Below are 13306 nucleotides of genomic sequence, written 5' to 3'. Positions count from 1 at the left end.
CTCTCTCTCTCTCTCTCTCTCTCCCTCTCTCTCTCTCTCTTTCTCTTTTCCCCTCCCCCTCTCCCTCTCCCCCTGTGCGTGTGCGCGTGCGCGTGCGCGTGCGTGTGCGCGTGCGTGTGTGTGTCCGTGTGTGTGTGTGTGTGTCTAAAAAAATAGCTAATCTGTTATGAAATCGCAGTACATTTAAAATTCTACATTTCAATCAAAATCGTCCTCAGCGAACGGCTCGCTAACAGTCTTGTAGGGAGCCAAAAAACAAGAAAGAAAGCCAGGGAGGGGCAGAGAGTGACCTTTCTCGTTACTTTTTCATACACAGTCAAAATTCAGTTTCGCACTCTTGTTTTATTTTCAAAATTTATAATGTCATGTAACTCCAGAGATATTCATTTACGTTTATATGTTGAATTTTTTTTGCTGATCTAAGAGGTTAGACTTTAGGAACCGTTTCGGACATATAACTCATTTTTGATAATTTTGTGGATTGGATCCTTTTTGCTTACCTACACGTCCATTTAATCTCTTGAAATACGACAGACAAGTACAGTAAATGTTTAAATGTGTAATATACCTCCATATTAAGACCGGGTCGGTTATCCATCGCAATCTGTCCACTGAGAGTGATGAGTAACACCTTCTGATGCGGCTGCACCATGAAACACCCGCGCGCCACAGACATTGCAGTCATTATGTTGTCGCCTAGAAATAACAATTATTAACAAACCACACTAACAGCAACAAATCTCAACCGTTTCAGATTATTTCAAATAAAAATGCTAAAGAATGGTTAAATATTAATGCGCTTTGCTGCGACGGCGGCGATGAGTCGGTGGTTGCCTTCATAATTTTTTCGTGTTAACAGAAGTTGTAACACTCATACAAATCTTTTTAGATTTAAGAGTGTAGAGTAACGATGTTTAATGCTTTTGTAACTAATAAATAAATTAAAATTAACCTAATATTTTTACTTTTACACATTTGTTACAAACCTGTAACCATAACCTGCCTCATGTTTGCCTCATGAAGCTCCTTGATGACTTGAGTGGTCTCGGGCTTCAGGCTGTTTTGCATGACTAGAAAGCCTAGGAACACCATGTCACACTCAAGTGTGTCTCGTTTCACTTTCTGGGCTGAAGCCCACTTCATTTTGCGATCCAATTTCTTATGCGCAAGGCCAATAACACGGAAACCGTTCGAAGTGTACTCATTAAGAATGGTATTGAAGTTTTCTGGCAACGATTCTGGACTGCACATGCTCGCGACCTAAAAAAATAGATAAACATTTACCACCAGACCGTCTGAAAGGGACGGTATTTACAAAAAAAAAATAATAAACACAGGGCCAGCGCAAACCGGCACATGAGAAGGCTGAGTCCATTAAATTTAACAATGTATATTATAACGCATAAATTGCAATGCTCTGAGAACGACACATGGACCATGGACTGTGGAGTATTTCTCTCTGCGTTTCAGCGTATTAAAATTTATAACCAGAGAAAATTATTTTAATTAATATTTGTTGTAAATCGGTTTCGATTAAAATTAATTATACTATTACAAAATCTTTACTGCTTTCTCATCTAAAAGATCAACATTTGCCTTTCTGTTGAATCAGTTCACTTGAAAAAATTCGATACAAAAAATCGTTAAATCGTATACACTTGAATCGATTTTCGTAAAAATGGAAATGTAATGTGCATCCTTAGTAGTGAGAATCCACATGATTGCAAGGCGAGTGTTGTATGGAATATTTTTTACATCGAAATTTGTAATAAAAATTATTCCGTATTCCGTATTCACTGTTCTGCCTACGATTTTGGGCAGAAGTGGATTAAAACGACGCTTTCGGTAGAAACCCGGGCGGGTAGATTAGATTTTAACCCACTACCCATCTCCGTTTATAACTTATTTCAATTGCATATATTGGCTTTTATTGGCTTTACCTTTTCAGGAGCACCCTTTACAAAATACACCATTTGAGGTTGACCCAGCACTCTAGCAATAACGCCCATTGACTGCTGCGACGAAGAGAAATGAAATCTTCGCAGCAAACCAACCTGAAAATTATCATTGTTAAGTGTTTATCGGGATGCACGATGCATTACCTGATTGGTAATTGTAATCGTAAAGTGTTTAACAAAATGTTGATGTGAACAGAGCGTAAGATTACCACTAAGCTTTTACCTCATATGGCATCTCCATAGTAAAAGGATCATAGTTTTCTAAATTTTGCAGATTTTCATCTTGGGCAGTTGCGGGCTTCACAATAGCAGGTGTTAAGTTATCGTACCGTGTGTTTTCCGGTCCGGGTTCTTCAAGTATCTGAACAGATAATCACCACCAAAATTATCAAGACCTTTCATCACGAATGAGCTGTATTAGAATTGGAGATCAAAATTTGCTAGTCCTAAAAAAATATGGAAGTGATAAAAACACAAGTTATCGACATTGTGAAAATTCTGGGAAGTACAGTGTGGTCGACAATGCAAACGTAATAAGTTTACATCATCTAAATTTAAATAGCAATTCTGAAAAAGTTATGCGTCATGGTTTTCCAAAGAACTGTATTGTAGTACTAAAGTGCGTTAGGATAGTGTCTATTCTATAGTATCTATTTATCTTAGAAAAATTATATCACGTAGACATTATAGTACTCACCCACTGAGTGAACTCGAACATTTTTAGATCAAGAGGGTCTCCCTTGAGCTGCCCTTGAATGCTCGTGAGGGAATGGCAGGACGCCAAAGCTTGGACAAGTGGACTTTTGGCTGACAGCAAATTGACGTCTACGACGCGTCTGCCGAATCGTTCGCCCGTGTAATTGGGGATCACCGCGTAAAAATCCAGACCGTCTTCAGTGAGAGTTCCAGTCTAAAAAGATAAACGTATTTCGATATGATTTTCAATACTCTTAAGTTTTTTTAAATCATTATTCAATACTAAGAAAATCCAATTACTTATATTGTAACGAGTAAACGGAAATTTCGCTTACAGTGATGCTTGCGTATTTTTGTAATACGATAGTGTTAATGAACATAAGTGAAATGTTTATTAAAAATCATATTACTCAAGATTTTTGAATGATTATGATCAAATTGATACACGCTTTTCGACGCCGAGCAATTTGCAATATCGTCATAGACTTAAATAGGCAAAAACTCTATACTCTCGTGGAACACTTATAAAACAGTTTTTTAAATTTTTTTATGATACCTAGTGACGGGACGAACAAGTCATGCGCTTGGTGATAAGCGACACGCCAGTCCATAGTCTGAGTATATAATTAACCCGTTAAGCGTCATAGACACACGGTGTCCCTAACGATTTTGTTTAAAGCTTTTTTTTACAAATATTTGATAAATTTTTATACGTTTTTTTTAATGATGGATGAAAACAGTTGCGTATTAGACACCGTGTCTCTAGGAAGCGTGACGGGTTAATTAGTCAAGGAGCAATGTTGTACAATCAGTTTAGGTGTCTTAAAATTTGCACAAAGTTTAAAGTATTCAAATTTTATTTACCGGGGGGCACTTCGGATCCCCATGTCAAAGAGGCGCGATTTTTGGTTCTCCAGGATGGGGAAGTAATCTAGTCTAACCTTTACCCTCATAATAGTCGGGGCTATGGCAATCCGTTTTACACTCCTTGTTTCCGCTTTATTTATGGCTGCTAAAATATACAGACTGGGATAGAGCTTGTCCATTGTAAAGCAAAATTCTATAATTAATGAGACTCGTGAAAAATGTGGTGTCCCTATGCAAATTTTTACCTCAAGGTTTCTCACTCACAGTAATATCTCTATATCGTACCTTATCGAAGCACATAACTTGTAGCTTCCCCGAGATAATGATTCTGGGTGGGGAGAGGCAGAAGATCTTGTTCTTCCGCAAACGCCGCTGATTGGACACGATGCCGGCGGTCATGGCAGCGGGTAGGGCAGGCGGAACCACGATCGTGACGATATCCAATGTACGCAAGATCATTGTGTATAAGTTGCTCTAGAAGTAGGAATATTTATTTACACTATAACGTTATTTCAAAGACATGCTTATGGAAAATGTTCTTTACAACACGTTCCATAGTCTAGATAAATTGGATGCAGAACAAATGTCAACAAACAAAAACATATGATTTTTAAGGTTTTCATTTCAGGCTGTTTTACAGTTACCACAATTACAATATTTTTCCCTGAAATCTGATTAGACTATTGACAATAAATAAAACTTTCATGGAATTACGACTGTGATCAATTTCAACAGAAGTCTAAAATCACTAGTAAGTGGTTTGAAATCAAAATCAAAATTACCAGTTATTAATTAATAAGTATTTATGAAACTGTATCATGCCTAATGATTGTTTGATTTGAAGGGAGAGATTGCAAACATTCGAATTACTAGTCAATTCAAGTAATGTAGTAAATTAATATAAAACAAAATCTTAGAATTTTGTTTTTTTTTCATCTACCGTTACCTAATACCTAGCAGTGAGTGTTAATATATATCAAAAACTGAATTACTTTATTCATAAATAATACGTATCAATAGGTATTTGCAAACTTTATAATATTTGGCTAGGTAAGTATTACTTCTACGTAACCTAATTACCTATTTACCTATTTAAATTCGAATTACGCGAGCAGATCGTGGGCAGACCCGCATAATAAGCATTGACAACAAAATGTTCTTTACACCTGCTATCATTTGTTGCCTATCAACGTTTTGTTATTAAACAGTCTATATCAAATTTGGTTAGAGTATAGAATGACTACGAAATAGAAAATAATTAAAAAAAAACAAAGTGTAACAGAAGTTGGTTCTTTCCAATCTTCATGGTTATACATAATTACTTTCAGTTTCCATTAATGTAAATTACAATATTATTATTTTCAATTAATCAGGATGGAAAGATAAAAACAAGTTCTCACCCCTCGCTGCACATAGAGACTGATGGCGTACGACATGCCAACAGCGGCAATCACGACCATGAAAAAGACAAATTTTGCTGCGTCCTTATGGAACTGGAACTCGAACTTCTTGGGGAACAAAATGCTTCTAATCAGCTCTCCTTTAGCGGTGTAAAAACCAGTGCGTAACACTTTAGCCAGAACCTAATAACAAATAATAATATTTTAAAACAAATAATACTTATTGTTTATTTATTTCGTACAATTACACAGCATTACTATAAATTATCAAGGCACTGTGAAATTCACACTAAATAATATAATACTAGTAGTTCACAGAAGACAGACGATCATCTATCCTCTCGCAAAACCTCAAACATTGATCACACACAGCCACTCTCACATTACATCTCACATCTGCTTGCTAAATTGCTAAAACATGGCAGTCTGATGCAGACACGAAAAGCGCATTAAGAAAGTGCAGAGAGCGAACAATCGGTGATTTACTGTAAGGTACAGTGCGCACCAGGGCAGATGACAAAATCGTGACAGTAAATGAAATTTATTTAGCGAGAGAACAAACAGGGTAATCGGACCACCAACCACCAATACTGGATAATCGGAATATCGTCACACGATGCTACCAGCAACAGTTAGTAGATCATAATTACGTTATATTATGTACGTTCATACAATTAATTGACGTGCACTGTATAACAAATCCTTACATATCCGGTTTTGAAGGGTAAGGGTGCTGGTGAAATTACAGGTACATGGGGCTTGGCAACTTATATCTCAGGATGACGCGCGCAGTAGCAATGCAACTGTTATGGATCTTGTTCGTCCCGTTACTTGATATTATAAAAAAACATTGAAACGTAAAAATAAATTAGTCTCAAATAACTAATATTATGCATTTAAGAATATTGGTTGTCTTTATGTAGAATACAAATAATGTATTGTGTCCTTTTAAAAATAAACCAAGTTAAAATAAACTGTAAATACCTGATTATTTCCATAGAATCGTGTCTGGATGATATGAGTACCGGCAAAAAGTGTATGTCGTTTATGACTGTCTTTACAATACACCTCCGTTGAAGGGCAAGGCGGTCCTTTCATTACTGGGACGCTTTCACCTAAAAGATAAACATATATTTAAAAACTCATTTTGGGCAACTTTGGCTACTCCGATAAAATAAGGCTATAATCATAGATTGTCGTATAATTATTTCTAGTAGGTAATTCTGTTTTGGTGCCTACTCAAAAGTTCATATTAATGAAGGCACGAGGTGTACGAATGTAGTAGACGGAAGCATGTAAAAACATTTAAAAACATACTATCAAAAACAAAGTATGTATTAAAACAAATTATGCGAAATTTTATAAAAAAGAAACATTTTAAATTATTATCACATTATATGTACAAATAATGTATTGTGTCCTTTTAATAATAATCCTTTATTATTAGTCCAACGTACCAGTAAGCATGCTCTCATTAACAATGCACGAGCCCGTCAAGAGCAAAGCGTCGCAAGGCATGACAAGGCCATCTGGTGGTAACACCAAGACGTCTCCAGGCACCAGTCTAGTGGCATTAACAACACACTCCTCGCGGCCACCACGTGATGGTCGCAGCACCGTCACCGTAAAGTTGCTAGTATTACCGGCCATGTCATGCAGATTTCTGCTCATCTGTGAGAACATAGACTCGGTCACGGAAGAAACCATGACTTAACAACCTACGACTATGTCAACGCAGCCCTGATCGTTGCCAACTCTAGCCAAATTCGATATAGAATAAATGTCAACAAACAAAATCATTATTTTCACCTCAGAGGGTTTTCACCTCTGACTTTTTTACTGTTACCACAATTTCATTATTTTTCCCCGAAATTCGATTAGGCTATTGATATACTAAGCTTGAAATCATGTCTATGATGAATTCTGTTCAGTAGTATTTTCAAATCACTAATAAGTTAACCAACATAAAACATACCAGTAATAATAATTAAGAAAACTGTGTCATCCCTAATAATTTTTCGATTTGAAAGGAGAGATTGTAAACATAAACAAGCTCGAGTTGTAATTCAAGTTCAAACTCTGAAGTTGATGCTGAATTATATAGTAAATGAATGTAAAGTAAAATCTTACAATTTTGTTTCTTTTCTTCTACCATTACCAACTATCTGTTATAGCAGGAAGTATTAATAGGTATCAAAAACTTAATTATTTTATTGAGAGGTACATCATACGTATCAATAGATACTTTGCAAACTTTAAAATAATTGGCCAGGTAATTATTACTTCTACATAACCTAATTTAATTTCCTATTCAAATTCTAATTACGCCAGCAGGCCATGGGTAGAGATAGCCTAAATAAATAAAATGCTCATTGCATTGACAAAAATTTTCTTTACCTATGCCCCGTCATTGGCTGCTTAGCAACGTATTGTTATTAAACACTTTATGTATACCGAATTTGGCTATAGTTATAGATAAGTGAATTTCAACGATTGACAAATTATGTCGCTAACTATTCAATACATATACGGCTACAGTGTGCTCTAAGCTTGATTCTAGGAAAATCTTAGGTTTTTAATTATAATAAATTAATTTAGTCTATGTTCGAAGACTCGTTAGTTCGTGAACTTCCTTTGTTGCATTTTTTAAATAAAAAAAAATAAAAATAATTTTATTATGAACAGTGTAGATCCACTTATTAGTAAATCAGAAAAAATATCTACTGTGCTATTTAGACTTTTAACTACTTTACACTAAATCATCATTGCATAAAACTACCTATTGCCATGGAGTTCTAGGTATATGTTCTGCAACAAGAACTGTGCTCCTTCTGCGCCATATCAAACCACGATTATCTGAAGTTTTCCTTGATTTTATTAAACAAATACGACACACTGGCAATACTATTTACCTGTATCCTTATCATACCGAATCGTATGCGTCATTGTAACAGATACTGGTTTGTTGGGAAAATATTAGGCAATCGTTCAACAATATTCTATATTGGACCTCAAAAGTGAATTAAAATTTTTGTAAAGCTTGAAAGGTTCCATTTTGATTTTTGGTGCTTATGTTACAAAGTCTTGAAACTACTGTATAATAAAATGTACTAACATTATAAAAACTGTGTAACTGGATGTCTTAATGAACACACGTAATTCTTCTTGAATTGTCAATTCATAACTTTATGACATAATTTTCATGGTCAAAGCAATTTATCAACCTTTCCGATAAGTATAGGGTATTGATATGTAAAGGGTCTTCCAATAAGAGGTTTCATTTCGATATGTAAAAAAAAAACAAGTATTTTTAAGCGAAATCATATGATGTTATACAATATCAGTGAAATAGCCGCCACGCTTTCAGGACCTTATTCTTTTCATGAAATTTTCCATCACCAATATGCACATTTGGGGCTGTTTGTTCCTCGATAATTTCACGAATTCCACCTTTTGAGGTCTTGAATCGATTGTGGACCATTGGCTTAGACCTTATCTTTCACGTAGTCTCAAAGAAAAAAGTCGAAAGATGTCGATGATCAATTATCATCGTTTTTTCGAGAAATCACACGGCAAGGGAACTTTTTCGCAAAAGAGCGATGGTATCGTCGTTTGTGTCGCACGCAGGTCTATGCCAATGGCCCACAAACGATTCAAGACCTCAAGAATGGAATTCGTGAAGTTATCGAGGACATACAGCCACAAATGTGCGAATTGGTGATGGAAAATTTTATGAAAAGAATATGGCCCAGGCATGGCGGCCATTTCACTGATATTGTTTTCCATTATTAATGGCATACCCTCCACTTTACAATGAAATGAATATCCGATGATTTCGCTTAAAAATACTCGTTTTTTTCAACATATCAAAATGAAACATTTTATTGAAAGACCCTTTAGTAGTTAGAATATATTATATTGTAATATATACCTGTTTGGTTAGATGCAAAGCCTGCATACACGACCATGCGGATAATATGAAAACGCATGTCGCATATTGATAGTACTCGTCCAACGACCACAGAACGATGGAAAACATTTGGAACAGGTAAAATGGGTTAAAAACTTCATTCACGAACAGTGTCCAGTAGCTCTTGACTTCGACTTCCGCGGAATTTGGTCCGTATAATTTCATGCTATAGGTAACAATAAACAGTATGATTATGCTGGAAAATAATCTCAGTACAGAGTACTAAAAACACGACCTCTAAAGTTCATGGAATTGCATTTATTTGCCATTTGAAATCGGTTACCGGAAAGTGCGCGAAAACGGACTCCTCCCCTAGTTTGCCACCTTTAGAGGTTGAATATTTTCTTCAAATTTAAATGGGATCACCATTGAGGTACCCTCTTTCTTATAAAAAAAAAAGAATCATCCAAATAGGTTCACAAATTAGTTAGAGTTATCGCGTAACATCCATACAAAAGAACATACAGACGAATTGAGAACTTCCTCCTTTTTTTAAAGTCGGTTAATTATTTACTCGGTTAAGTCGGTTAAGTACTTACAGTTCTTGTTGTTGACGTTTGTTAATACCAGATATGTTTTCCAAGAGGAAACCCATTGTGACCCTCTCATTCAGAGCCTGAACATTAACAAAACTAGACTGATCGTTGATCCAAACGTAACGGTTGCGTTGGTACATAAAATAACGCAGATGACTGTCCTTGTACGTCGTAAGATTGAGGTCTATATCAGTTACCTTCTCCACTTGGAAAAACTTTTTTTCGTCTGTTACTAAAACCAAATTAAAAAATATAGAATATTAAATATTATTTATTAAACTAGAGTCAAATGTATGACATATACTTGTAACTTTTTTTTATGAAAAACCGACCTCAAAAGTTCGTGGAATTACATCTATTTGCCAAATTTTATTGAAATCGGTTGCCACCTTTAGAGGTGGAATATTTTCTTCAAATATCAATACTGAAGGGCTTTCTTTCCAACAAAAAAAGAATCATTGAAACTACTACTTACAAAAAAAAAATATAGTCAAATTGAGACCCTCCTGTTTTTTTTTAAATTGATCAGTTAAAAAGGATACTTACATCCAATAGTATCAGCCGTTTTCAAACTGCAGTTCACATACTTGAAACGGTGGCAGCGAGGATAGTATGAGAAAACATAATAAGGTATACCACACAGCCCAATGCAAAATGTGTGGAAAAGAACAGCACGGCATTTGGAATACCTTAAACCATGTATCTTAATGATGTGTTCGTCAGAATTGGTTTCCAATATTTGCCATTGAGTTTCGCCTATAACTTCGTATTCATCTGCAACATGAAGCAAACGGTCTGCACTCTAAACCGGGGATAGCTGTTGGGCGCTGGAGATAACACTGTGTTTGCTTTATCTATGGGCACTTAGACAAACAAAAGAGTCATAATAAAGCGCCATACCTTAGAAGATTCTCAATGAAACAAATTTATACTAATTGAAATATGCATCTAATTGAAACATGAAGACAATAATTGAAACAAGATTTCTGCACAAAATTAACTTTCTCAAAGTTCAAAATAATAATAAAATAACAAGGTAAACTGAAATACTAAATTTAATGATGGTAATCCCAGTCACACATTTCACCTTCTTATGGAATCACATGCTTTGAATATTGATGCCCATTGATAGCAATGCTCTTACTATTATTTGTTGAGGAACTAATGCTTTATACCTAACGATGGGCTGGTTTTTGTAATTATTGATTTAATTATGTATGTAATAGAAAGCTTAACATGTCAATTAGTGAATAGACACACATATCTTATCAAAACAATGTAAATACGGAATATTATTTTCGTGTAGAATAAACTGCATCAAAGAGCTATTAGATATTTTGATAAATGTATAACCAAAACAAGAATGACAACATTAGTTTCAGTGACGACTTGAGTGTTGCCTCATCCTGTTGTTGAGGCATTACAAATTACTAGGGAAAATACTTGATTAAGAACATGATAAACAAAAACAGATGATGAGATTGAAAATTAAGTGCAATCTGATATGAAAATTATTAGAAAATTAAACCATAAAATTAATTGTAATCACAAGTTAATAATGTATGTATGTTAACAAATAATTACTTACTACTCTGTTGTTGTAACAAACGAAGACAACTTTAATATTTTAATGACAAGGTGCACATGTGGTGGTTTGATATTGTGTAAGACATAAATATGCATAAATGAATTAGAAACACACAATATATTCCATAAATATTATCTAAAGTGCAAACACTATGTGCTATCACCAATCAATAAAGATAAACACACAACTGGACAACATTATACACATTTTAACCAACACATACACATAAATTATCATTTCAGTAATAACAAATTAATATTAATGAAAATTATGAATAGAAATAAAGTTGTGTTTTTATATTTAGTCCAACAGTATCCCCGGCATAGTAAAGTGTGGAAAAATACATAAATGAGATATAGGCTTGTACTGCATTGTATCAAATTTAGCAGTGTTTGTAATATTGGCAATGAGCTTGCATCTTTATATCATTAACTATATGATAAGAATTTTTTAATGAGTGGCCAAGTAAGGTTTGAGTTTCATACAATATTTGATTTATAGTACTGTCAGAGGTCAGGTTTAGTGACAATCATTTTGAAAAGTGACTAATTTTACTTTATAATTAAAATGAAATGTTTTGGATTTGATATATAGATTTTTCAATGTATTCAATGTTCAATGATACATGTTTATATACCCAGACCACATTTTTATATAAATACATACAATATTTTAACAGAGCCAAGTGAGTTATAACACAGGTCTAGTTTACTGAGTATGGACTCCAGTCTCTCACAAATGCTATAATTTTTAACTTTGAGGCTTTTTGTATTTGTGTTTGAGAAATAAACTATTATAGTTATATATTTTCTGCAGAGTTACATTAGTTACAAATTTTTACTTAGGAAAATATTAAGCCTTTGTATATTTATAACCTTGTGGCACTGCATTTTATCCATTGTTAGTTTAATGGTAGGGTATTCTAAATTACTTGTATGATGGCATTGGATTGTAAACCAATAACGGCAATTAGTTCTAGAGAATCAAACTAACTCCAAATAATGCCATACAAAAAAACATATTAATTAAGATCCTCTATCGCCAACTGTCAATGAATTAAACAACAACACTATATTTAAACTGTAAAAATGTAATAAGTTGTTTGAACACATTCTACACGCGTTTTGTAAATATTATACAGAGGTAATGTATTCAAGGACACTTCAGACATATGCAAAGTAAACAATGTGGTTCACAAGTGTGTTCTCTTTTGAGTGTGTTGGCTATTGCAAAAACAGGAACAGTGACAATGTTTAAATACATTGATGAAATTAATTTAGCAGTACAGTAGTAAATCAAGTAAAGATCAAACTGTGGTATCACAAATTGCAGGTTTTTATTTATAAATGGAAAGAAACTTAATTAAAATGACCTAAGACAAATAAATAGTCTTCAAGGCTGCCTGATTGACAAGCGGGGAACTCATTTAAATTGATTCAAAGGGCCAGAGATGAAATGTTTATTGGTTTGATGACTTAGACTTTTGAAATTGATGTGTGTGTGTGTGTGTGTGTTTACATGTGTTAATAGGTCAGATTTTGAATAAACTTGTATGCAACTGTTATGTAAAATTGTAAACCATGACATGAACACTAATAATAATATGATGTACTAATTTGTTGTAATGACTAATTTTGTACTAAGAAGAGATCAACACTGGTATGTGAGTTAATAATAACTCGAATCTGGAAAATTGATTGCCAAATACAAAATTGGCACTAAATTTATGGCCAATAATTTAATTTTCTATGACTTGGTTAGCAGATCTTCAAACAGTTATCGTGCTCAAGATTAAGTACGTACCTATTGCTCAGTACGATCATATTATAGCTTCGATAGGTTAGGGGTCAATTAACTCACCACTGTGCTAACAAACTATGAAAGTTCTTCTAGCATGTCATGCGATATGTCATTGCAAAATTTGATTTCTGCAGTAAATGCCTCGTGACAAAGTGATATAATATTTAGTCAAGTGTTAAAAATTGGACTTACCAACGGCAACGGTGGTACTGGTAGGGTTCGGCATTGCCGCAGTAACGTATTGATACTTACAGCACAAAACCAAATTAAGGCACATTAACAAGATTGAGTTTGATTAATTACTGTTTGTCGATGCTACCTCATCGCAAACATTATATGAGATTTCATAAAATAATGAAACCGCACGATTCACCACACCATACACCTTATAGGAAGAATGAAGAATGACAGCATGCATGGACAAAGCAGAGTTACGTCAAAATATTTTTTTATTTATTTGCCTTGACTCTTGTAGAATCATATTGATCCTG

At 34.3% G+C, this 13306-nt stretch overlaps 1 protein-coding gene across 2 annotated transcripts in view; it reads right to left on the bottom strand.

Annotated features, from left to right (window-relative positions):
* Nucleotides 1–13110, bottom strand: part of LOC113236589 (probable cation-transporting ATPase 13A3) — a 21498-nt gene extending 8388 nt beyond the window's left edge. The window contains exons 1-13 of one of the 2 annotated variants that reach the window (XM_026472728.1): nucleotides 13008–13110; nucleotides 9974–10189; nucleotides 9431–9659; nucleotides 8853–9057; nucleotides 6379–6592; nucleotides 5906–6036; nucleotides 4922–5104; nucleotides 3807–3995; nucleotides 2656–2868; nucleotides 2182–2319; nucleotides 1941–2054; nucleotides 987–1260; nucleotides 569–696 (exon numbers count right to left, since the gene is read on the bottom strand). In XM_026472728.1, the coding sequence (XP_026328513.1) occupies nucleotides 569–696; nucleotides 987–1260; nucleotides 1941–2054; nucleotides 2182–2319; nucleotides 2656–2868; nucleotides 3807–3995; nucleotides 4922–5104; nucleotides 5906–6036; nucleotides 6379–6592; nucleotides 8853–9057; nucleotides 9431–9659; nucleotides 9974–10189; nucleotides 13008–13092 (2319 nt within the window). In that variant the 5' untranslated portion in view covers nucleotides 13093–13110. Of the gene's footprint in view, nucleotides 1–568; nucleotides 697–986; nucleotides 1261–1940; nucleotides 2055–2181; nucleotides 2320–2655; nucleotides 2869–3806; nucleotides 3996–4921; nucleotides 5105–5905; nucleotides 6037–6378; nucleotides 6593–8852; nucleotides 9058–9430; nucleotides 9660–9973; nucleotides 10202–13007 lie in introns of both variants that reach the window. The other variant, XM_026472729.1, reaches the window with a different exon arrangement.
* Between the last annotated feature and the right edge of the window lie 196 nt (nucleotides 13111–13306).

The sequence above is a fragment of the Hyposmocoma kahamanoa genome, unplaced genomic scaffold, assembly GCF_003589595.1.
Source record: "Hyposmocoma kahamanoa isolate Upper Pololo Valley unplaced genomic scaffold, ASM358959v1 92, whole genome shotgun sequence".
Classification (NCBI taxonomy): Eukaryota; Metazoa; Arthropoda; class Insecta; order Lepidoptera; family Cosmopterigidae; genus Hyposmocoma; species Hyposmocoma kahamanoa.
The sequence above is the reverse complement of the archived record's forward strand: the minus strand, read 5'-3'. Positions and strand labels throughout refer to the sequence as shown.